The sequence below is a fragment of the Protobothrops mucrosquamatus genome, unplaced genomic scaffold (assembly GCF_001527695.2).
Source record: "Protobothrops mucrosquamatus isolate PMUCROS unplaced genomic scaffold, P.Mucros_1.0 scaffold1519, whole genome shotgun sequence".
Taxonomy (NCBI): domain Eukaryota; kingdom Metazoa; phylum Chordata; class Lepidosauria; order Squamata; family Viperidae; genus Protobothrops; species Protobothrops mucrosquamatus.
In genome coordinates this window covers 187,213-210,377 of record NW_015387691.1, presented here as the reverse complement: position 1 = coordinate 210,377, position 23,165 = coordinate 187,213, and the positions used below count along the sequence as shown (strand labels likewise).

General features: G+C 37.7%; 1 protein-coding gene across 1 annotated transcript in view; it reads right to left on the bottom strand.

The window, feature by feature from the left end:
* MAML3 (mastermind like transcriptional coactivator 3) overlaps positions 1–23,165 on the bottom strand; it is a 272,729-nt gene that overhangs the window by 102,416 nt on the left and 147,148 nt on the right. Inside the window, exon 2 of the mRNA XM_029285330.1 lies at positions 5,121–6,647. Coding sequence (XP_029141163.1) covers positions 5,121–6,647 — 1,527 coding nt within the window. The remainder of the gene's footprint in view (positions 1–5,120; positions 6,648–23,165) is intronic.

Below are 23,165 nucleotides of genomic sequence, written 5' to 3'. Positions count from 1 at the left end.
TGTTGTCTCTGCATTAATATTCTTTCCAGAATATTAAAACCAAATCCGTACAAGATTATTTCTGCTCCTTTCTTTTCACACTCACACTTCAACCTTATAAAGAAAAAAACAGACGCAGAAATATAAACTTAAGAATAATCATGTTGCAGAGACTGTCACATTTCCCTCTTAGGGATGGTGAAATATTTTTTTCTCAGAGTACCACATAGAATGCTACAGAATCAACAGAACCCATCATACTTGTGGGAACAGAAACAAGTTAATAAAATTTGACAAATGAAATATTTGTACATACTTGTACATACTTTCCTCCATAAATAAGGCTCCCTATCCTTCCTTCAATACATCTGAAGCTAGATTAAGGTATTGCTAAGGGAAGAGTCTAATCCAGGACTATTCATATATATTGGAACTAGTAATCCCCAGAATTCTTGGTCAACAAAGTCAATAAAAGGAAATTTAGGAAGTGCAGATGCTTCTCATTTAGAAAGCAACAGTTCGGGCCAGGTTTTTCTACCAGGATAATCTTTTATCGGGCAACCCTTAAACATTTACAGAAAAAAAATATGGAAGCACAGAGAGGAACATGAAACACCTAATAACGATAATAACTATGCAATGATATTGTCCTATGCTAGAAACAATTTCAAAAAGAAGCCCATTCCTTATTATTATTATTTTTATAAACCAATGAATAAAACCAACGAAAAATACTCTGCCCATCCTTGAATCCCTTTTTTTTCCTGAGGCTGAATAAAGTCAGACAGGGAAGGGCAGAATCTCTGTAATTTTATGTTATCAGACGATCTTTTCCCATCATTGTGAAGAACAATTATTCCTGACTGCTCAGGAGGTCAATTGACAAACATTTTTCAGGAAAGCAGCAAGAGAAAGAAGGGGAAATACATTCCATATGGAAGGCTACTGTTTTACCTTTCCCACCTAATTCATTTTTTAATCAGTATGCCTATAAATTAGCCTACTGGGACTGCAAACATCCTTCTATATACAGTAGAAAGATTAGATTTCTATTTGGTTAGGTCATTTGAAGATTAAAAGATACAGGATTTTATTAGGTACAGATATGGGTATTTTTCTGAAACTGGGATGCATTTTTTTTGCTTCTTGATACCATGTTTTGTGTGTGTTTACATAGATGTGTAATACATATATACATATATACATACACAAAAACCACACTTGACAGTGCAAAGGTAAAGCTATTGTATGGTTTGCTGTTGGCTATAGAGTGGTGATTAGAATGGGACCTTCAACAACAGTGTTTCTGAATTTCCTGTTCTCCAAATATGTTAGGAAAGAACATGACAAGATTTGCAATGGTGGCCTGATAATACATTTCACTATCCTTGCTGAGACCCCAATAAATCTAAAAGGCTGAAGAAGGCTTGAAGTTGGAGAAAGCTGGTTTAGAAGATGAGTAGGGAAAACTAATCATTGGGGAATTAGCGAGAGACTACAACAGGTAATAGTTATGCTATTTTATATTACATATAATCTGCAAATCTGTACTATTCTACAGTACATGCACGGTTTCTCAACCTTGGTAACGTGTGGATTTCCACTCCCAAAATTCCCTAGTCTGCCTGGCTGGGGAAATTTGGAAGTTGAAGTCCATACATGTTAAAGTTACTGAAGTTGAATAACACTATTCTACATGAACTGAGACCATTATTAAGAAAGAAGGGATTGGATATGTTAATCAGGGACATAAAGCTTACACTTTATATAATAAAAAGAAAGAGCTAGATAATGAGATCACCATGTATTTCAGTCCAGATTTAAAAAAGTATTTCATGTATTAGATTTTTCTACTGATAAGCAAAGATATTATTTTTTGCAATAGTGATCACATCAACTCCTATTTGAAAGACCACAGTTTTATTCCTTTGGTGAATATCTAAACCAGGGTTGTCAAACTCAATTTCATTGAGGGCCGCATCAGCATTGCAGTTGCCCTCGGGGGGTGGGGGTGTGTGGCCAGGATGGGTGCGGCCTACTGGGTGGGTGTGGATGGAGTGGGTGTGGCCTACTGGGTGGGCATGGCCAGCTCTACATTGTTCGCATCAAGGGTGCCTATGGGGGCCTGAGCAGGAGTGGGACAGATCTGAGGGTCTCTGGCAGAAGGGGGTGGAACAAGGGCAAGCGCCAAGGCATGATGCATTTCTTCGTTCCTCACAAAGGGTGACACCTCCCCAGCATGCACCCAGGGGGCAGGGCCAACACGGCAGGGGCTGGTTCCTTGCTGTTTCTGGACGGCCTTGTGGAGCTAAAACTGAATGCGTTTCAGCATAGATGGCCACCACAAAATTATACATTGGCTCCCAGCCGTCTGGCCTGGGCCAAGGCCAAGGCAGTGGGGGCTGTTCTCTCACTGTTTCCAGGATGGCTTTGTGGGCCACATGAAACCACTTCGCGGGCCGCATCAGTCTGATCTAAACTGTTTTTAAAACTTTCAATATTTCAATATTTTAAAGGTGACAGAATCAAACTGAATAACAACCTAAAAACAGTCTAAAAACCATGTCAAAACATTTATGCAACCATATTTCAATAAACAATTTGCTATATTTTATGGCAAAATTGAACTATAATCCCATTGTTGTTAAACAAACAAATATTAAATGGTTATTTGTTCATTCCTTCATATTTCTACACCACCCACCTCAACTAAATGACTCAGGGCAGGTTATAATTAAAAAGATATCATATCAAAGTATAAATAAGAACAGACTTAAAAACAGAATAAAAGGCTTAGGGTTAATATATTAAAAGTTAAACAGCTCAAAGATGGAGAGAACATGCTCATGACACCATTTCCAAGATTGTATATCACTCTTTAACTCCCATGCAATTGGCAAAGCCAAGTCTTAATACTCTTTCTGAAGGCCAGAAGAGAAGGGGGTTCACCTCAGTTCTGGAGGTAAGGTATTCCGAAGGGCAACAGCAGAGAAAGTTCTCTTCTTGAATTCCACCAACTGAAATTATTAACCAATGGGATCCGCAACATATTCTCTCTGCTTGACTAGGTGGGATGGGACAATGTAACTGGGATCAGGTAACTTAGCCCCATGCTACGAAGGACTTTAAAGGTGATAAACGTTGCTTTGAATTAGATCCGGAAGCAAAATGGCACTCAATGGAACTCGCATAGCAGAGATGTTATTTGCGCAATCCTAGGAATTCCCAAGATTGCTCACACTGCTACGTTCTGCACCAATTGCAACTTCTGGATAGTCTTCAAGAGCAGTCCCATATAGAACACATTGCAATATTCCATTCAGGAGATGACCAGGATATGAGTGACTAAAAGATTTTCTCAAATCAGGGAAGGGCATAACTGGTGCACAAGATGAAGTTGATCAAAGGCCTTCCTAGCCACGACTGCCATTTGCTCCTTGAGCAGGAGTTGTGAGTTCAAGAGGACCCACATATTACACATCAGATCCTTCTGTGTAACCCCATCAAGAACCAAAGATCATAAACCTTGAGTTTATAAAAGAGCCTTCTCTCACAGCCAGTCCATCTTACCAGGGTTCAGTTTAGGCCTATTTTTCTCCAATCCAGACCCTCACAGCCTCCAAGTACTGCAAAAGGGCATCCATAGCATCACTTACTTCAGCCAGGATGAAGATATATATCTTTGTTTAATCAGTATATTGATCATGCTTCATTTTGTGGCAATGTATGATCTTATCTGATGGCTTCATGAAGATATTAAGCACTGAGCCCTGCAGCATCACACAAAACAGAGTTGGACCTCTTGCTCTCTGACAACACCAACTGGGACTGTCCCAAAAGAAGGAGGTGAACCAGCACAAAACTGTGCCCCCATTCCCAACTGTCGAAGCCTGCCCAGAATGATATTTGGTGATATCAAAAGTCACCAAGTGGTCAAGAGGAGCCAAGATGGATGCACTACTCCTATACTGCTTCTGTCAGAGATCATCCAAAAGCATGACCAATGCTGTTTCCATCTCGTATCTCGGACTGAAACCTGACTGGAAGGGGTCCAGATAATCTGTCTTATCCAGGATCCTCTGGAGCTGAGAAAGACTGCCTTCTCAACCACCTTCCTTAAGAGGGGAAGATGGGAGACTGAACAAAAATGAAAAATGGTAGGGTCCAGTGATGACTTCTTGAGAAGAGGATACACCAGCGGCTCTTTAAATGGTGCTGTAACATCGTCTCACTAAGGCTGCATTAACCATCACTAGATCCACCTGCGTATCATCCCCTGAGCGACCTCTAGCTGTCAGGAGGGGTATGAATCCAAATCCAAAGTGGCTATACTTATAATCCCACTTATAATACACTTTCCCAGGTCCAACAAAATCAAACTTTTCCCAGGTAACTGAATAAGACATTCCCAAGGTATTTCCAACAGACTTGCTCCATGCTTGGTTTCCAATTAAGAATGGATTTGAGTGAATTTATCCATTAGGTGCATTGAAAATTATTCAGCTCAACCCTTAAGATGAACCTCAGAATCCTCTTTACCCAAAAGGCAATAGGCAACCCCGAACAGGGCCGCTGGATGGCACTTTGCAGATGCAAAACTGACAATTCTTCACTCTTAATGCTATGAGGTAATTCTTAATAGCAGCTCTAACTTGTAATCAATCAAATTCATCCCTTGTTTTCCTCCATTGAGGTACATATCGAATCCTTTTTTACTCTTTTTAAATTAAAACCTTCTGGCTGATCTGGAGTTGGCTGGTATAAGTCTGTTCAAGCCCACTGATTTCACATTCAGTATGGCACTGGCAAAATATGGCTTTCCCAAACTATAACACCCATCTAAATACAGCAAATATCAATCAAAAACACATTATCAAAACAGATTATATTTTATCTGGAGATGAGCATTCAAAACTATTGCCAATATAGATTTCGTAGTTATGTACTGACAGAAATAACACTAATTTAGGAGAAAGTTGAGTCTGAAGCTACTAGAAAGTTATATGCACAAAAACAAATGCTTTTTTTAAAGAAGGCAAATACAAAGAGAAAATTTTAAAGAACAGTACACAAGTTTCTATTGCATTATTATGTTAATTCACATGAGCCATTCACAGAGAACATTCTCTGTGCACACTTACCTGACCTAGAGATGGAAGAGTTCCATAAGCTACTGGCTGGTTCATCATTCCTTTCTGCTTCAAAATAAGCATGCGCTTCTGCTCCTCACTCAAAGATGTCATTTGGGCCTGAACTGGTGGCTGTTGGGGAAGCTGTTGCTGTTGTTGCTGCATATATGGCATCATGGGACTCTTGTTGGAATTGGACATTGGTGGAGTGATCCTTTGACTAAGGTCAGCGTTGAAATGAGACAGAGGCTTAGTGTTGCCATAAGAAAGCATATTGCTTTGTTTGTTCAAAGAGTTTGTACCCAGATTATTTGGCTGCTGACTAATCATATTGATATGGTTTTGAGGGAGGTAGTTATTCATTGTATTCTTTTGTGAGTTGTTTGCCGTGGGAGGCACTGCAGGATTTTGGTTGTTAAAGGCTTGGGGGTACATCATTGGGCTATTTGGTTTATCTGTACTGAAAGGTCCTCCATACGGACTAGATGGAGGTCCCACTGGAGACCAGCTAGATACTTGGTTTGGATGCTGTGGCTGCTGCTGCTGCTGCTGCTGTTTCTGCTGCATGAGCTTAGCCCGCTGCTGCTGCTGGGCTGCCATCTGTTTCAACTGCTCAGCTGGAGACAAGTCAGTGCTAGTCACAGTCACTTGGCTAGGCCCTGGGCCTGCTGTTGTCACTGTTGTTGGATTCATGTGGAAACTATTGCCTGGTCGTGACTGAGTTTGGTTTGAGGGATGTGCTTGGTTGGGAGTCTGAGGGGACTGAACCATACAGTTTGCTAGTGAACTGTCCAGGCTTGGAGCAGGAGGACCATTAGAGGCTGAAGGCAGGCTGGAACCCGTAGGGATATTTGAAAAAGGAGGCCCTGATGATGAAGGTCTTACCTGGGGAGAGCCTATTGGTAAGTGAGCAAATGGAGAGTGACATGGATCACTTTTAACACTGGCAATTTCCTGAATCTCAGTGGCTGGTCTTGGAAATTCAGGTTCCTTTTTCTCTTCAAAATCTTCATTGAACAAATCTTGTATATCATCTTCTGGAACAGTGTTAGCTAGCTCATCTATTAATTCCTGCCACTCCTGATCGTTCAGGTTAATGTCTGAAAAGAGTTTATTCTGATTAGAAAGGGATGTGTCAGAATTGTCAGTGCAGTTAGGATCATCCAAAGGCTCTTGTTTCAGTTCTTTGTTGCTACTACTGTTGTGCAGAATGTTAAAACTATCTTCAAGCTCGGTACATCCATTGATTGGGAGTTTTAGGTCAGAAAGTCCACCATTTTTACCTAGGTCTTCCAGCGTACCCTCATGGGCTCCACTGTTTTGCAGGGGCAAAGATGGCTTTAGGTCAAGCTGGTGAAGAGGAGAAATAGAAGATAAAGGCAAACTGTTTGGCAAACTGTTGACTCTCTCAATCCCAGGTACATCTTTCCGTAACCGCTTATTAGTTGGAGAGAAACTTCTCTCACAGACACCATTCTGCTGTTCTCCGTTGAGGGGTGAGCGTGCTCCTTCTAATTTTCTTTTCACTGTCTCTTGAAGCTTGAATAGAAAAGAAAAAGTAATTGATTCAAGATTTGTCCATTTCTACCTTTTATAAATCATCATTTATTTATTTATTTATTTATTATTTAAATTTATATACCGCCCTATCTCCCTTACGGGACTCAGGGAGGTAAACAGGTAATAATAAAAATCACAATAAATATTGAATAAAAAGCCTGCTCTAAAATACCCCATATAAAACCCCTAGCAAAGCCCAATCAAAACTACACCAGGCCGGCCGCATGGAATAGATGGGTTTTCAAGGCTCGGCGGAAGAGGCGCAGGTCCGTAGTTGTCGGGGGTAGGTCATTCCAGAGGGCAGGAGCTGCCACAGAGAAGGCTCTCCCCCTGGGGGTCGCCAGCCGGCATTGACTGGCCGACGGCACCCTAAGGAGGCTCGCTCTGTGGGAGCGGACTGGTCGAAGGGAGATATTTGGTAGGAGGCGGTCTTGCAAATACCTAGGTCCATTGACATGGAGCGCTTTAAAAATTGTTACTAACACCTTGAAGCGCACCCGGAAGGCCACCGGCAGCCAGTGCAGCTCGCGCAGGAGAGGTGTTACATGGGAGTATCTAGAGGCCCCCAAAATCCCCCGTGCGGCCACATTCTGAACTAGCTGGAGCCTCCAGGTGCACCTCAAGGGGAGCCCCATGTAGAGAGCGTTGCAATAGTCCAGGCGGGAAACATAACTATATACAGGAAGTTTTACTAATTTATTATGATTCATAAAGATTATGTTGTTTCAAAACATTTTGAGTTGGATTTCTGAACTTTATTTAAACTTATTGGAATAATACAAAACTTTAGAGAAACAATTTCTTCTCACAAATGGACGTGTATCATTGGCAATGATAGTTATTACATTATTGTAATTAGCTATAAGTTATTCTAATATATTAACCAGAATGAAGTGGTAGACTGGACTGGAGCCACTAGTTCAACGAGTGCTCATATTTCAAACACTAAAAATTACATATCTAGTAGCAGCATACATGTCCGAGATGTTTTCCTAGTCATCTCCATAATATATCCATTTACAATGTAAGTAGGAAATTTCCAGAAAGTAGCCTTACGTAACTCCCCCACATGCTATGTAAAGAGGCACTGTTGAAAATTTCCCATTGCACTTTAATTTCAGGAGTTTTTATACCAAAGCTTTTAAAAATACTATAATATCACAATTATCTCTTTTGCCACATGTTGCTAGGCAAAACCAATAAACAAAATTAAACAAATACTGTAGTCCTCAATACAACAGTTGTTATTTGAAAAACACTTTTTCTACTTCAGCTTGCAAGAAAAATCTAGTGATTTCTGCCAACAGATTTTCCTTTTCATTATATATGTACTTCACATCAGTTACAATATATACACCATAATGGAACATTTCCCAAAATAATGCAACAAATAATCAAGGCAAGTACTTATTACCTTGAATCAACTGCACAGTCGATCTTTTATTTGTAAAAATGGGCAGACCACCTCAGCCAAATTAATTTGGATGAGAAAAAACAGCTAGGATGAGGTAGGCCATATTGCCATTTCTCCCCAATGCAACCTGTCCTTCAGATAGGATTTATATTGTTTCTTCCTTTTCAAATGAATGATAGACAGAAAAGTACTTCAAGAGTTCAGGTTTTATGTAACAAGTTCAGTGAAATATGCAGTTCCCATACCTTTATTTTATGTAGTTCACCATACTATCATCTGAAACTTCAGAAAATTAGCAATCATTACTACAGTGCCTCTAAGCAAGCTGGTAAATGTGATTCCCCCAGTTAATGCCCAAGAGATCACACAATTAATTTTTATTTAAAATATATAATATATAATTGAATAACAGTGACAAATTTTTTGTTCCCATTTGAAATGGGGCCTCATTAATACTTGGACGGCATACTTTAACAAGATGTTACTGCTACAGGTTTGATGACAATGTTATTATTATTTATTATTACTTATTGAATTTACATACTTCTGGCTGTTTGGGGCAACTCTGGGCGGTTTACAATATAATAAAAAATAGAAATACAACCACCATTATAAATATAAAAAAAGATTAAAATTACACAACATTAAATACAAACTAAAAGACCACACGTTCAGAGCAGAGTGGCAGTGGTGCCTTCTCTGTCACTGCACCAACCACCTCTGGCATACAGCTTCTCCATCAAGGCCTCATGCCAGTCAGCAGAGCCAGGTTTTAAACCTCTTCCTAAAGACCAACAGGATGGGGACAGATCTCACCTCTGGTGGCAAGATGTTTTAAGGGCAAGGGGCCATATCTTTTTTCCTAGACCCTGCCAGCCGAAACTCTTTGGTTGATGGGGACATCCGGCCCTTTCTGCCAGAACGGGTGGGGTGGGCAAATCCCATTGGGGAAAGACAGTTCCTCAAATATCCTGGATCCATGTCATAAATGGCTTTAAAGGTGATAGCTAACATCTTGAATTGGACTTGGAAGCAGATCAGCAGCCAATATGGTTTGCATAACAGTGGTGCTACATGTGCCACCCTAGGTGTTTCCAGAATTATTTGCACTGTTGCACTCTGGACCAATTGTAGCTTCTGAATACGCTGAATAGTGCATTACAAAAATCCAAAGAAGAGATGACCAGGGTATGAGTGATTGAGTGCAAACCAGCAGCTAAAAAATTGGTATTTTGCTGCTAATTTCAGTGGAGGGCTCCTAGATTGCTGGGAGCTGCAGGAAGCACAGGGTCTGTGAATGACTACAATTGCTTTATAAAAAGAAAACAAGACAAAAAAACTGCACCAGTAAATTTCAAACATTCCCAGAATTCTTAATTTTAGATTACCTACATCTTATTTTTTTCTTCAGTTTTCTTTAATCTGGACTCTTCAAGTTAATTAGTAAATTAACAACTTCGATAATCCTCATCCAACATGACACAGCAGAAAATATATTGGATGACACCAGGTCCTTTTATAAACTACAAAACCTATTTTATATTATATAACACCAGGTAAAATCAATGTCTCTGTTGTATACTTTATAATGTCTGAAATGAATCCACAAAAATGAAAAAAAAACACTGTTGTAAGAAATGTGACAGACCATAAACCTAGATTTAATTAATGCACTTTTTGCTAATATAGGTAAAAAGACACATTATAAGAAATACATTTCAGTAGTCATAGAAAACTTTAAGAACTTTATAGAAGCTCTTAATAAGCAAAAAATACAAATATTCCATTTCTTAAGATATAGTTTGATAAGAAAGTCTTTCGCATATGAATGTTTTCATTATTCCACAGTGTGAATGGTAAGAAATTTCTTTGCTCATATGTGGGCAAGCAGTTTACACTCTCATCACATTCTGGGAGAAAAACACCCTGGCTGATCTACATTTCTCACACATACCTGTCTCCTTTTCAGGGTAGAGTTACAAGATAGAGGAACAAGCAAAGAAGGATACAGACAACAAGAAAGCAATTGTAGTCATTCACAGACCCTGTGCTTCCTGCAGCTCCCAGCAATCTAGGAGCCCTCCACTGAAATGGAGGGGGGGGGAGGGGGAAATACCCTATTTAACTTTCTTGGCATCCATAACAAAAATTATAGTGAAAAACTGCAAATAAACAAAGAAAAAATCTTTAGGTCTACATCTATACAAATTTACTTTTTTCAGCATTTAGGAAGACTGTTTTTCCACCACAGGAATGCACTAGAGCTGTTAGGAGGCATTCAGCATGTAAACTGATTAAGGTCTTGCCAATTTCATGCAACAGGTAAGCTGCCCAGGGTACTAATCAACTAATTAAGGTCACAGAGCTGAGCTTGTTAATTTGCGGTTAGCACTTAATAGGGAAGTGATGGGCCCTGGAGAAAGCTGCTCAAGAAGAGATAACTTGTTAAGATACTCAAAAATCCGCACAATATTTGATTTTAAGGCTATGCCTGCTGGATGGAAGACAAAAAGATAGATATGTCCTCCATTTCCTGGACATCTGGTAATGCTATTTCAGAGAAGAGAAAAAAGTTCAGGCTTTTAAAAATTCTTCTTGTATTGAGGATTTCCAGTACTAAGCAAAATGGTTGCTAAGTAAGTCAACATTTTATGACATTTCTTGCCATAGTTGTTAAACAAATCCCTGCAGTTGTTAAGTAAATCTTGTGGTTGTTAAGTTAATCCAGCTTCCCCCATTGACTTTGCTTGTCGTAAGCTGGCTGGAAAGGTTGCAAATGGCAATCACATGACCCCGGAATGCTGCAACCATTGTAAATATATGCCAGTTGCCAAGTGCCTGAATTTTGATCACATGACCATGGGGATGCCGTAATGATCGTAAGTCACTTTTTTCAATGCCGTTGTAACCTCAAATAGTTGCTAAATGAATGGCTGTAAGTCAAGGACTACCTGTACAGATTCCTGAGTTAGGCATTTAATTCTTTGTCCCTTCCATCATTATAATTAATTTATAATTTTTGGAAGTCCCCAAGGGCTTTTTTTTTTGTCTGCATGCAGCCCTCCTGCCTCTGGATTATAACTCCAACTCCTATTATCAGTGCCAGGCATTTTGGTTATACTGGCTTGTGATGATGAGAGTTTTATAATATTTACTACATCAAATTGTTAAAGTCTGTTGTGGAATATATAAAAGATAAAATGTATGGGAATATTTTTAAGAGTCTAAATAATCTACTACTTTCTAAAGAGGTTGAGCCTCTAAAAAGAGTACAGAGAAGAGCAACAAAGATGATTATGGACTGGAGGCTAAAACATATAAAGAAAGCTGCTGGAATTGGATATGTCTAGTTCAGGGGTAGGCAACCTTGGCTCTTTTATGACCCGTGGACTTCAACTCCCAGAATTCCTGAGCCAGCCATGCTGGCTAGTTTAATGAAAAGAAGGACTAGGGGTGACATGATAGAGGTATTCCAGTATCTCAGGGGCTGCCGTAAGGAAGAGCAATTCAAGCTATTCTCCAAAGCACCTGAAGGCAGGACAAGAAGCAATGGATGGAAACTAATCAAGGAGAGAAGCAACCTAGAACAAAGGAGAAATTTCCTGACAGTTAGAACAATTAATCAGTGGAACAACCTGTCTCCAGAAGTTGTGAATGCTCCAACACTGGAAGTTTTTAAGAAGAGACTGGACAACCATTTGTCTGAAATGGTATAGGGTAGGGGTATCAAACTGCATCATGCAGAGACTGTGCACACCCCAGCTCCGGCAATACAAAAAAAGTCACGATACGTCACGACATGTCACGTAACGCAGCGAGTTTGACACCTGTGGTATAAGGTTTCCTGCCTGAAAAGGGGGTTGGACTAGAAGACCTCCAAGGTCCCTTCCAACTCTATTATTATTATTGTTGTTGTTGTTATTTGTAATGTTTTCCCTCACACACGCACACACCCCACAAATGCAGACAATTTTGTGCCCACCCATACGCCCATACAGTCTGTCCAGGAATAACTCATCTTAAAATTCCTGAAAGGACTGCAATGGGCAAATCACAGAATATTTGCTACCTAAACGAGGGACCACATTCGCCTGTCGATAACATTTTCATCTGCTAGAAAAAAAGCTGCTGCATTTCATTTCACTAGCAGCAAGTCATTTTTCAGAAGAAATTAGACCAAGATGCCTGTTGTTATAGCAACAGTCAGAGCTACTTACACCACCCCCTCCCACCTCCTATTTGACTTTAGTGGGCAGCTATTTCAATTATGTATAGGGAGTGACCACAGCGGCTGCTGTTTAGTGATTTTATTGCTTCTTCAAAACAAGCTCAGAGGCTGAATCCTCTTTCAGTGTTTTATCTGACCATAAAATTCAAATAGACTTTAGCATTTTACCCTGCCCATCTTGCTCTAACACAAACCTGTTGGTTGGACTGCTCACTGACAGGGGAACTCTAGCTGCTAATATAAAGCTTTCAATCTGCCTGTGTAGACAAGGCTGCTCCCACTGATTTTGCTGTTCTTAAACTAAACCCATTTCTTTCAGGAAAATAGCTCAGCAAAGACTGACCAGAGGCCAGTAATAAAAGAAGAGTCTCCATGAAATTCAAGGGGCAAAGAGTCAATGAATTCTGCTAAACCTAAGATCCTGAGTGTCCTGTTGTTTTGAGATTTTTGGCTTGGGAATCCATTCAAGAATAGAAATATTTTGAATATTTTGAGATTGGCATGAAAGTGGAAAGGAATGCAATTTTATTATATTTTTCTTTCATGAGCAATCTTAAAAAATAAATATTCCTAAGAGCTTTGGTTAAGACAAAGGTTTAAAAAAGAACAAAGAACAAATCCTATGATTTAGTTCTCTGTTAAAACATGGGTGGCTTTTATTTTCAATGTCATTTCAAAAGAGCTGCTAAATCATTTGTGCTCAAATGAACTTACATTCTTGTAATAATAATTAAGAATTAGGATCACATAACAGGCAGACTGAGATGTAGTCAGAGAACCTCCAATCTTAATCCCTATCCCAGCAACTGACAATTAAAAGGCATTTATATTATATTGTTGCAGTATTGGAAATAACAATGTAGATCCCATGTTGATTCTGGATTTCACACAATTCATGACATAGCCAGTGAAATACTCTTGGCTTTAACCAAAGAAGATAAAAAAATGACTCCATTGGACCAATGTATGATTCCTCTCAGGGCTAGATTAATGATAAAGAGGAGAGGATGAAATAGCCATTGTATATTACATTTTAAATATAGCTCTGCAGAGTAGAACTGGGTGGCAAAGACCTACTTCAAAGTAAAATATTTCCAAATTCCTTGGGAAAGTACACAGCAATTACAAGCAAAGATATATTTTATTTTCTTCATCCTAAAGTATCTATAAGGTAAATATCAGTTGAGCAAAGCTCTGAGTGAATGCACCCAGAGTTTCTTTGGCAGCCTTAGAGAAGTGGTTTACTAAGGGCTATGTCTCAAACAAAGGATAATTAAAAAAATTATTTGCTATACTTTTATCTGATCTTCTTTCTCATCTGGAACACAAGAAAACATGGTCTGATCTCTAGTGTGCATGCACACTAACCAGATCCAGCTTCATTTTACTTAAAAAAATTAACTTCCAGTTATATCCTGGGATTAAAGTTTAAGCTAAATTTTAAATAATTTTTATTTCTGTTTTGTGATTTCATATTGCTATTATATCTTAGTCTTTATATACATTATTTAATTCATATCCTATTAGTTAAAAGAATGTTCTGAACCCCATACAAAATACATTTAAATTCATACTGATGTCTTTATTATACTATATTAGCTGCACTTTTTTCATAAAAACAGACAAGTACTAGAGAAAAGCAGTGCCTTTTACTGGATTGAGAAGTATTTTAAACAAATCTTGTTTCCACTGTTCACTAGCAATACATTTTAATTACAATAGGACTTATAAATAAATCTGTTTAGATTAAAAGGATAAACTGCATAAACTTTGCGTACAGTAAATTTTGAATAACTGGTGGACTAATATTACCCCAAAATAGTCACTTAAGGACTTTGTCCTGAAAAATCTTCTATCATATTTACCTTTTGATTCTCCTATGATCTTTCAAAATCCTTAATTTCTGTATTCTATCTCGAAAAGAAATGACATTGTCTGCCAAAATACATCCAATTCTACCATCTGCATAAATAAAACCAGTGCTTTTTTTCTAAAAAAAAAAAAAGGTGCCGGAACTCACACACGTCATACAACCCGCCTTGCCTACCCTACAAGGTTCCATCCAAAAAAGGTGCCGGAACTCCGTTCTGGGCATTCTATGAGAAAAAAAGCCCTGAATAAAACAGAATATAATCTGTAGAAATGATTTATTTTCTGCTGGGCACATGGAAGGATAAAAGATTTTTAATAGATTATTAAACCTATTTCTTCCAACCACCCTATTTTATTCCTTCAGGCTTCTGAAACTCCACACTACTCATGTTACCCCAATTTTCAATTCCAAGACTATTTTGTAGCATAAGGTAATTTGTAGCTGTTTCAATTATGGATGCTATTCTGCATCCAGATTCCAAAATCCTTTTTGATACAGGTTATACTGTTATACTGTTTGTTTTAACTTTGTGGTTTTTGTTCTTGCAGTTCTGCAGTTATAGTATATGGCTTGCGACAGAATATTCTCCAATGTATATTTAAGAAGTTACTCAAAGTTTGTTATCATGAAGAAATAATTCATGTTTTAGGTTGGCACAAGGTTTTCTGCAGGTAATTTCAGATCCTAACCATTCTCTTCATGCGAACTATGCATGGACTTCACTTCACTTTGCAAGAGAAACTGCCCTTGTCAGTCATGTTGATATGTGAAACTCCTGATGCAGACTACATTTAGGCTTGATCTCCTGGGATGGCAAGATCTGTATACTTAGTAAAATCAATACAAGTTTTACAATGCAGCAATGCATTCCTTTTTTAAAGTGAATTTTCCAATCACTGGACAATTCCAATAAGAGAGCAATCATTTTTAAAAATCTCATTTTATAAGATCAACGTTATTCTTAAGTTTTAGAGTAATATCATCTGATTAATTTAATGTACAATTCATATAATTTCTATCTGGGTGTATGCATGTATTTTGTTTGCACTTGTGCATTACATTTACATCAGTTTTTGATTATGTCTGCAAAACTTGACAGTGTTTTCAATAGAAACAAGTAAAAAGGCTAAACTGTTATATCTTCTGTATAATTCTTTTCTACAATTGTACTATATGTCTCTATTTATGTTTAGATGATTCGTTTCCTGGATCAGGAGTCCCTGCATTCAGTCATTCAGACCCTGGTCATCTCATGGTTGGACTACTGTAATGTGCTCTACATGGGGCCAACGTTGAAGAGCACTCGGAGGCTACAGCTGGTATGCACTGCAGTGGCACAGGTAGTTCTTGGGGCCTCAAGAATGGCCCCTGTACAGCACTGCTCTGCGAGCTGCATTGTCTGCCAGTCTGCTTCCAGGTCCAATTCAAAGTGTTGGTAACCACCTTTAAAGCTCTTCATGGCATGGATGCAGGATACTTGAGGGACCATCGCATCCCATTCAAATAGGCCCTTCCTACCTGTGTCCCATTGGCCCAATTATTCTGGCTAGGAGAAAGGTTTTTTCTGCCATTGCACTGCCCTCTGGAACATCTTGCTCCCCAATGTGAGGTCAGCCCCAACCTTCCTGACCTGGGGGGACAGGGAGCATCACAATGGAGGCGATTGATCAATTAACAACATCCTGCCCCCTCCCCATCTGTAATTGGTTCATACTGTTTGCTGGTATTAACTTATTTATGGTGTGTGTGTGTGTGGGTGTGTAGTAGAATTTTGGAAATTTAAATGTGCTATTCTTCCATGTTTATCTTCACGAGAATTGGAGACAGGGTTATAGCTGTATGAGGCATTTTTGTAAACCTCTTTCTTCGTATAGACAGGTATATATCCCCATATCATCTGTTGAGAATGGATCTTTCCTCTGTTTATCAAGGCTTTCTTCCTTACTCTCTATATATTTTATATGGTTCAGTTATCTATTACTTTCATTGAAAGTGATTATCCATTTCATATTCCACCATTTCCTTATAATTAGAACTGTATATATTTTGATGTGTCTTATTTGTATTTTTGTATATTCTAATTTAGTTTCTATTTATAACTTTAATTTTTGTTTAATTTATTTAAGTATTATTTATTTCTAACATTTCTGTTCATATGCTATTATTATTAAATAAAGCATATTATTATTACTATTATTGCTATCTTCATAAGCATCACTTCTATATTGTAGAACTTCATAGGATCCATTTTTTATTGTTCTTTGTTATAATTTTTCTCATTAAGACTTCAGTCATCTTGCTGTCAATGTTTCCTTTGAATGCCTTATAATGATATTTTGGTTTGAAAGTCTTTTCTCATCCAGAAGAAAGCAGATCTAAAACACATACTTTTTAGTTAAAACACTTATGTTAATTAAACTTCCAGAAAAGTTTATTCCTCAATAAGAAGAAATTTGCAGTTGAGTTTAGGGACATAAGCCACAATTTGTAAGTCTTGCAACAAACTTTTATATTTACTTGAGTAACTAGAATCTGGCTATAGTTATTTTATCAATTAAAAACTGTTCATGTTTCCTCTTTATGGAATTATCTTTAAAATTCAATATAAGTGGCCAAAAAAGGTACTGATGAAGTATATTGTCTTGATACATTATTATATTCAATAGATTTCATTTCCTTTCTGTGCCCAATTCAAAGAATGTGTATTTCCCTGTAAAACTGTAATCAGAGCTACAGCATGTTTTCACTGGCCAAGGAAGCAATGGGAAAGGCCATGATGCAAAATGAGTGAAGCATCTTTAAAAGTCCCAGTCTGCAAATAAATATAGTGCATAATTAAAAATTAAAAAAAAAAGTTTCTTTTGGTTATTTGCTGAAGATTCACTATAGGAAATAATATCATAAAATGTTGGTAGCGCAAGTAAAGGAATTCACTGGGTTCTAAAGCAGCTATTCAAAAGTAGAAATATACCATGGACCATAAGTTACCCATTCATGCTGAAAATGGTCTGGAATATGTTTATTTTTATGACTGCCAAATGTAAAGGCCCTGCTCTTAATTTTCTGAGATATATATGTTACTAAAGACATAATATTTTTAAGAGTTGTTTCTCATCCTGATAAAGACTCAGGTGACTGTCACTAAACAACCAGTTTCCATCTCATGTACCATAAAACTGTGGGAAAAGATGCAAAATATCTCCATCCTAATGTACATTAGATATTTTGATTCTATATCAAATATTAGTTCATGTGCTACAATTGTATCACTATTCTTTCATTAATCATCTATTTCTTAATCAACCTTGTTAAAGAGGACCTTGATTTTGGGCAAAATTACTTTAAGTTTAGATAGGAGCAAATCCCTGACCATCTTTTGTTTAAACAATTTCCAAGAAACCCTCTTTGATTGCTTCCAAGATGAATTTCATAAAGATTTCAGGCATATGTGTCTTAACAAGCACCATGGCATTATTTTCTACTGTTTTAAGTGCTGACCAGGAGTTTTAATATATTTATACCAACGTTTCTTTTTGGTTTTTGTCTGATATGACTGATCTCATGGTTAATTTTGATGGGAAAATAGGTAGATAAAGATTTATATTATTGCAACTCTACCAGAATGCTGACACTTATTTTCAAAGTTTTATAGCATTTTATTTCTAGAAAACCTTTGGCAGCTGTCTGGAAGCCATTCCAAAGTGCTAATTTATTTTAGCATTAGACCATTTTCATGGAAAGAGTATTAAATTCATTCATAGTACTATCCAAAGTGGGACAATGAACATGTAATCTGCAGTTGTCATAGACTAAGCTACTATGAAAAGGAACACGAACAACTTATTTTGTGCAACGAAGGCCACAAATGGCTTGGTCTTCCCCGCACAGTTTTGGAACAAGCTCTAGTGAAGCAAATAAGCTGACAAAGAGGCTCACAGTCGACAGGCTTTGAAAGAAATGGGGATGCCAAGAGGAAGGGTTTATGCTTGACATTTTTTCCCTGAGGGTATAAGGGAAACTGTGTGCACTAAGAGCATAGAGCAGAAGGTCAAATTATACTACAGAAAAAGCACAGGAATGAGAAGCTGGGTATATGGTTCATTACCTCTAGAATACTGCCATTGTATATATCAAAAATTAGAGAGAAAAGAGAGAACACTTAGATTATAATGTGCAGAATATAATCTGGGGCCACATCAGCCCATGTATGCCCACACCAAGCCTTGGATGCATTTTCAGAGGCCCACGAAACTACTGTATATATTTTTGTTGTAACAACAAGGGAACCTTGTTATATACAGTATATGGGAATATTCATACTTAATTAAATTAACTTTAATTACATTTGGATTTAAATTAAATATTTGGCTTCCCCTTGTAGTTTGGAGGGTAACCTCTGACATGCACCCCAAGATCAACAGTGCAAAAAAGTCACTGCATCTTTGTTACACCATCAGATAAATATATAACACCCCTAATATAAAATATGATCCTTATTAAGCAAGGCGGTTATTAACCATTTAAAATGTTCTATGTTAACCCAAATTGTTTTGCATTTGTTCATTCATCTGGGGCACTGTAAGACATTTTAATGTTTATTGGCAACTCATAGGATGCTGGATCCTGCTAGAATGGTGAGGCTTGGTATTTCATCTAGGCCAGTGCTACAACAAACATGTGAGGTATAGTAAGACAGAGGCCATAACATAGGAGTTATTCTTGCTAAGATGCTCAACACATCCTCCCCACATATTCACAAGAGATTCTGGCATCCTTGTGTAAATCTTGATTTAGCCATCTTACGAAAGTCAGGTTCATGGTTGAAATTTTTGGATAGTCAGCAGAGTAAGCATGAATATTGAAAAAGTTAGCATTGTTAATATAAAATTTAATTTTACTCATTTAACCATTTAACCTTTCCCAACTGCCATCAAAAATGTACACCTGTTATCAACAATTGAAAAGTCCAATTTTCTTACTTGCTTTTTGAACAAAAGCCAAAACTACATTTTGCTGACAAAGGAAAATGCAAAAGAAATGCTAATAAAAACACTACCCAAGCAGAATTTCCATAAGCTAGAAAAATGAGTTTGATCACTGGAGGGCTCTAATATTGTTTCAATTGCCAAAAAAACCCCCAACCAAAATATTGAAATAAAAATTATTTCAATGTATGTGCACAGAACATTCAAAATGTGACTATATAAAGCTCCATGGATGTATATACACTTTATAAAGGTCAAAAACGGTACACTGAATTTTCAGCAATAAGGAATGGTGATATCATGTTTCTTCTAATTCTAATAAACATCTAAATCAATCTGTTAAAATTTTTGCATGGCATCACAACATACTCAACCTTGCATAATAGAATTTAAAATAATTGCTTGGGCACTCTCTGGTCCCAGTCTAGTATCTTTGTCTGTAAGTAAGCATCTCAATTCTCTCCTCTCGCTTAGCTGCCAGGATATTCTGGTGCTACTCTTCCATTTCTTTTCCTTGTTTGACTAGATGGTTTAAGATTACAGTAGTCAGATGTCCCACCAGACACTGCTCTTACTCTAAGTAACATACAAATAATCCTTCCTTACTAATTACTTGTTCAACGACTGTTTGAAGTTGCTATAATGTTTGCTGAAAAATGAGATTTACAATCACTCCTCAAGTTACGGCCATTTCACAGGATCATGATTCGGCACTTTATAACCAGGATTGCAACCTGGTTGTAATCATTGTTGTAGTCTCCCGTGAGCATACGATTACCATTTAAGACCTTCTCTGCTGGCTTCCCACATGCAAAGTAAATGGGGAAGTTAGTAGGAAGTTACAAGTCATGGTCACATGAAAACACACTTAATGACTCACAGTGATTTGCTTAACAACTGCAGCTGGAACAGACGTAAATCGGTGTGCTCATGTGATGTTTAATTTAATGATCACATTGCTTGGTTACAGAGTTGCCAGTCCCAACTGCAATGGGTAAGTGAACACTAGCTGTATCTAGAAAGACATATTTTTTAAATATTTCCTCTGCCTTAAACATCAATTTTACAAAAATGAATGTCTTCAAAACCATCTCTTTTCCAGCATTTTGGCTTAGTGCTTTAAGAACTTTGCAGATTAAGTGGAGAAGAAAATATTGGATACATCATCTTTGCTCACTAAACTGATACTTTAACGGTGCAGAATAGAGGAGGGATAATATGATGACCTATTTTCCATCTCTATTCTGCTGCTGTGTACTTTGGGACTGTCCAACTTGTTTACCTACTTTATTGTTTCCAGAGGCTCTGGAAAATTCTGTATTTTTTGCTATATTTTATAGCGAATATTAATTCTTAGATATTATTCATGTCTTTTTCATTTGTCTGCTTTTGTCACATTATTTTTTTGTTTGCTGATTTTAATAAATAAGCTGTACTTTTCTAACTGAATTGAAAGTCTTACTGTATATTCTTTCTCTGATGTGGACCTAGGGATTGGGAGCGTGCCGGGTGCAAACTAAACTGGATATTATTACCCGCAGTAATTTTCCAACAAAAGGAATCCCTGTTTTGTGAGCCTTATTTATTCCTCCCTTTGTCAAGAGGTAAGCAAACAGGGAACTGTGACCTATGCTCTAATGGCAGATAGGGGAATGCAGAGTCTTAAAAGAAAACTATAGGTTTTAAGTCTTGTGTGTGTTCTTAGGCATTTAAGGGCTACTATATTTACAATAAAACTGTTACAGTTATTGCGAAGAGCTCCAAAACTGCGCTTATAAGTGGCGTAGCAGTGTGGAGTGCATTACTCATCACCAGGAATGTCCCATGCAGCACCGAACAGATGCCTCTGGCAGTCACACAATAAAAGTACACTCTCCTATTTAGGAATGGAGCTGAACTTTTAAGAAACATTTTGAAGCTCCTGGAAAAACTGAAAACTAAATGCATCCATGATAAAAATAAGATAACCAGACATATGCAACTTAGTTTTAAAGTATATTGAGTTATATGAATTTTCAACTGTTTTGTTTTTAATCTATTTAATTCCAAATGGAGTTCCTATTGTGCAAAATAATAGAAAAATTGGACTAGAACCATTTCATAATCAGTTAAACAAAGGAGCTTTATTAGAAATGTTGAAAAGGATAGCTGGTGCTGCCCTGTTAATCTTAGCAAGCTAAGTCTTTAGGGTTTTAAAATTATACGTGTTGTTTTAATGTAGTACATCAGGCTGTTATACAAAGCATCATGGCTTTTTGGTTTCTTGCCTGAACAAATAATTCTTTCAGCTGTTTGGAAAAACACCTCCTCTTTCTTCACTTAGTGGAAAAAGGGGGTATAAAAAAGCTCACTTAAAAAAAATGCACGCTGTTCTTTTGAGCTCTTCATCCAGGACATGTTAATGACATTTGAGTGGGAGGTTGATATTTTAGCATAGTGAGATATTAATGAATTGTTCACATATTTCTATTTACAACAGTTTGTGATCCCCCTCCCCATTTTGTATTCCCACAAAACTACCAAGATACCCTCCATATTTTTCTAACATTGCAGAATTGCTATGCACCCTCCCTCCTTCTTTCTCCATTTACCCTCCATAATTTTTCTCCTCCCGGTACTCCTGCATAATTTTGCTGTAAGCAGCAACCACTAAACAGCACCAAATGGACTGGCACTGTCTTGTTTCCTGGCCTAATGGATGCTTGTTTAAACAGTGAGGCTGTTTGCATTGCTGCATCTCGCTGCATGTTAAACACAATCCTCTGAAATCCTACACCAATACAATAAAGGTATCAGCAGTACAGCATGGGGAGGCAATTACTATAAGGTCCCAAGTGAGCCTTCTAAGCTGTAGGAAGGAAAATTTGATCGAACAACTAAAAGGAAAATCTGATTCAGCTCAACATCACGTGGAAGACGCAAGGCTTAACTGCAGCCAGGTCTGTGGAGGGCAGGAGGAAATCAATGGAAGAGCTAGTGAGAGCAAATGTACATTGTTAAGAGGAGCTTTAAGCATTGCCTGTTAGCAAAGCTGTGTGTTGCAAAGACCAACAAAGAGGCTCCCCTTTCCTCCTTCTCCTTGTCCTGGAGGCTTTTATTTTAAAAAAATGCAGCCCGCTACTCTTTCAATTCCCATCTTTTACCAATTTCTGAAATATTTCTCCACTGACAAAATGTGCTTTTCTCCCATAAAAAAGCCGTTGCATATCAAGGGGATGAGGTAAACATCTGAGCAGCAGAAGAGCAAAGTTGCTATGATTTTTTATTTTATTTTCAAGAACACCATCAGAGGTTTATCTTTCAAAGCTAGGGTTGAGGAGAGATACCCAGTTTTCACTCTAACGACAGTCAATTTGAAGGCATTAGAAATTCCACATCAATTCATCTTTAAAATGTTGTTGAAAAAAAGCCCCACTTCCTCTAACTTAAAACTGATTATCAAAAACAACAGGAACTACTGCTTCTAGTATTTTAAAAGCTAAAGCTTGTAGAAAGGGCAGCTTTTCTGATTAAGCAGACCAGTTTCCCCGAATACATGCCACAACTACATTAACTAAGAAGCTTTGTTGCACAGGACTGAACTAATAGTAATAGCTTGGCTTTCAGCCTTTTGCAAAACTTATAGTCAATAATGAAAGGGAAAGCCAATAGTTACTTACCTATCTAGGTAAGACATTTACTTCACGAAAAACCAGAAAGGGACATGAGAAGATCAACATGGAACAAAGCATCCAAATGTCTAATATAGATGGCCAAGTCATTATAGAATCATCCACTACATATTTTTCTTGGTAATCTCTAGGGAGTTCCAGAAAAACATCTACTTCTGCTTCATTGACTATGCTAAAGCTTTTGATTGTGTGGATCACAACAAATTGTGGCAAGTTCTTAAAGAGATGGGAGTACCAGACCATCTTATTTGTCTCTTGAGAAATCTATATGCGGGTCAAGAAGCAACAGTGAGAACTGGACACGGAACCACTGATTGGTTCAAAAT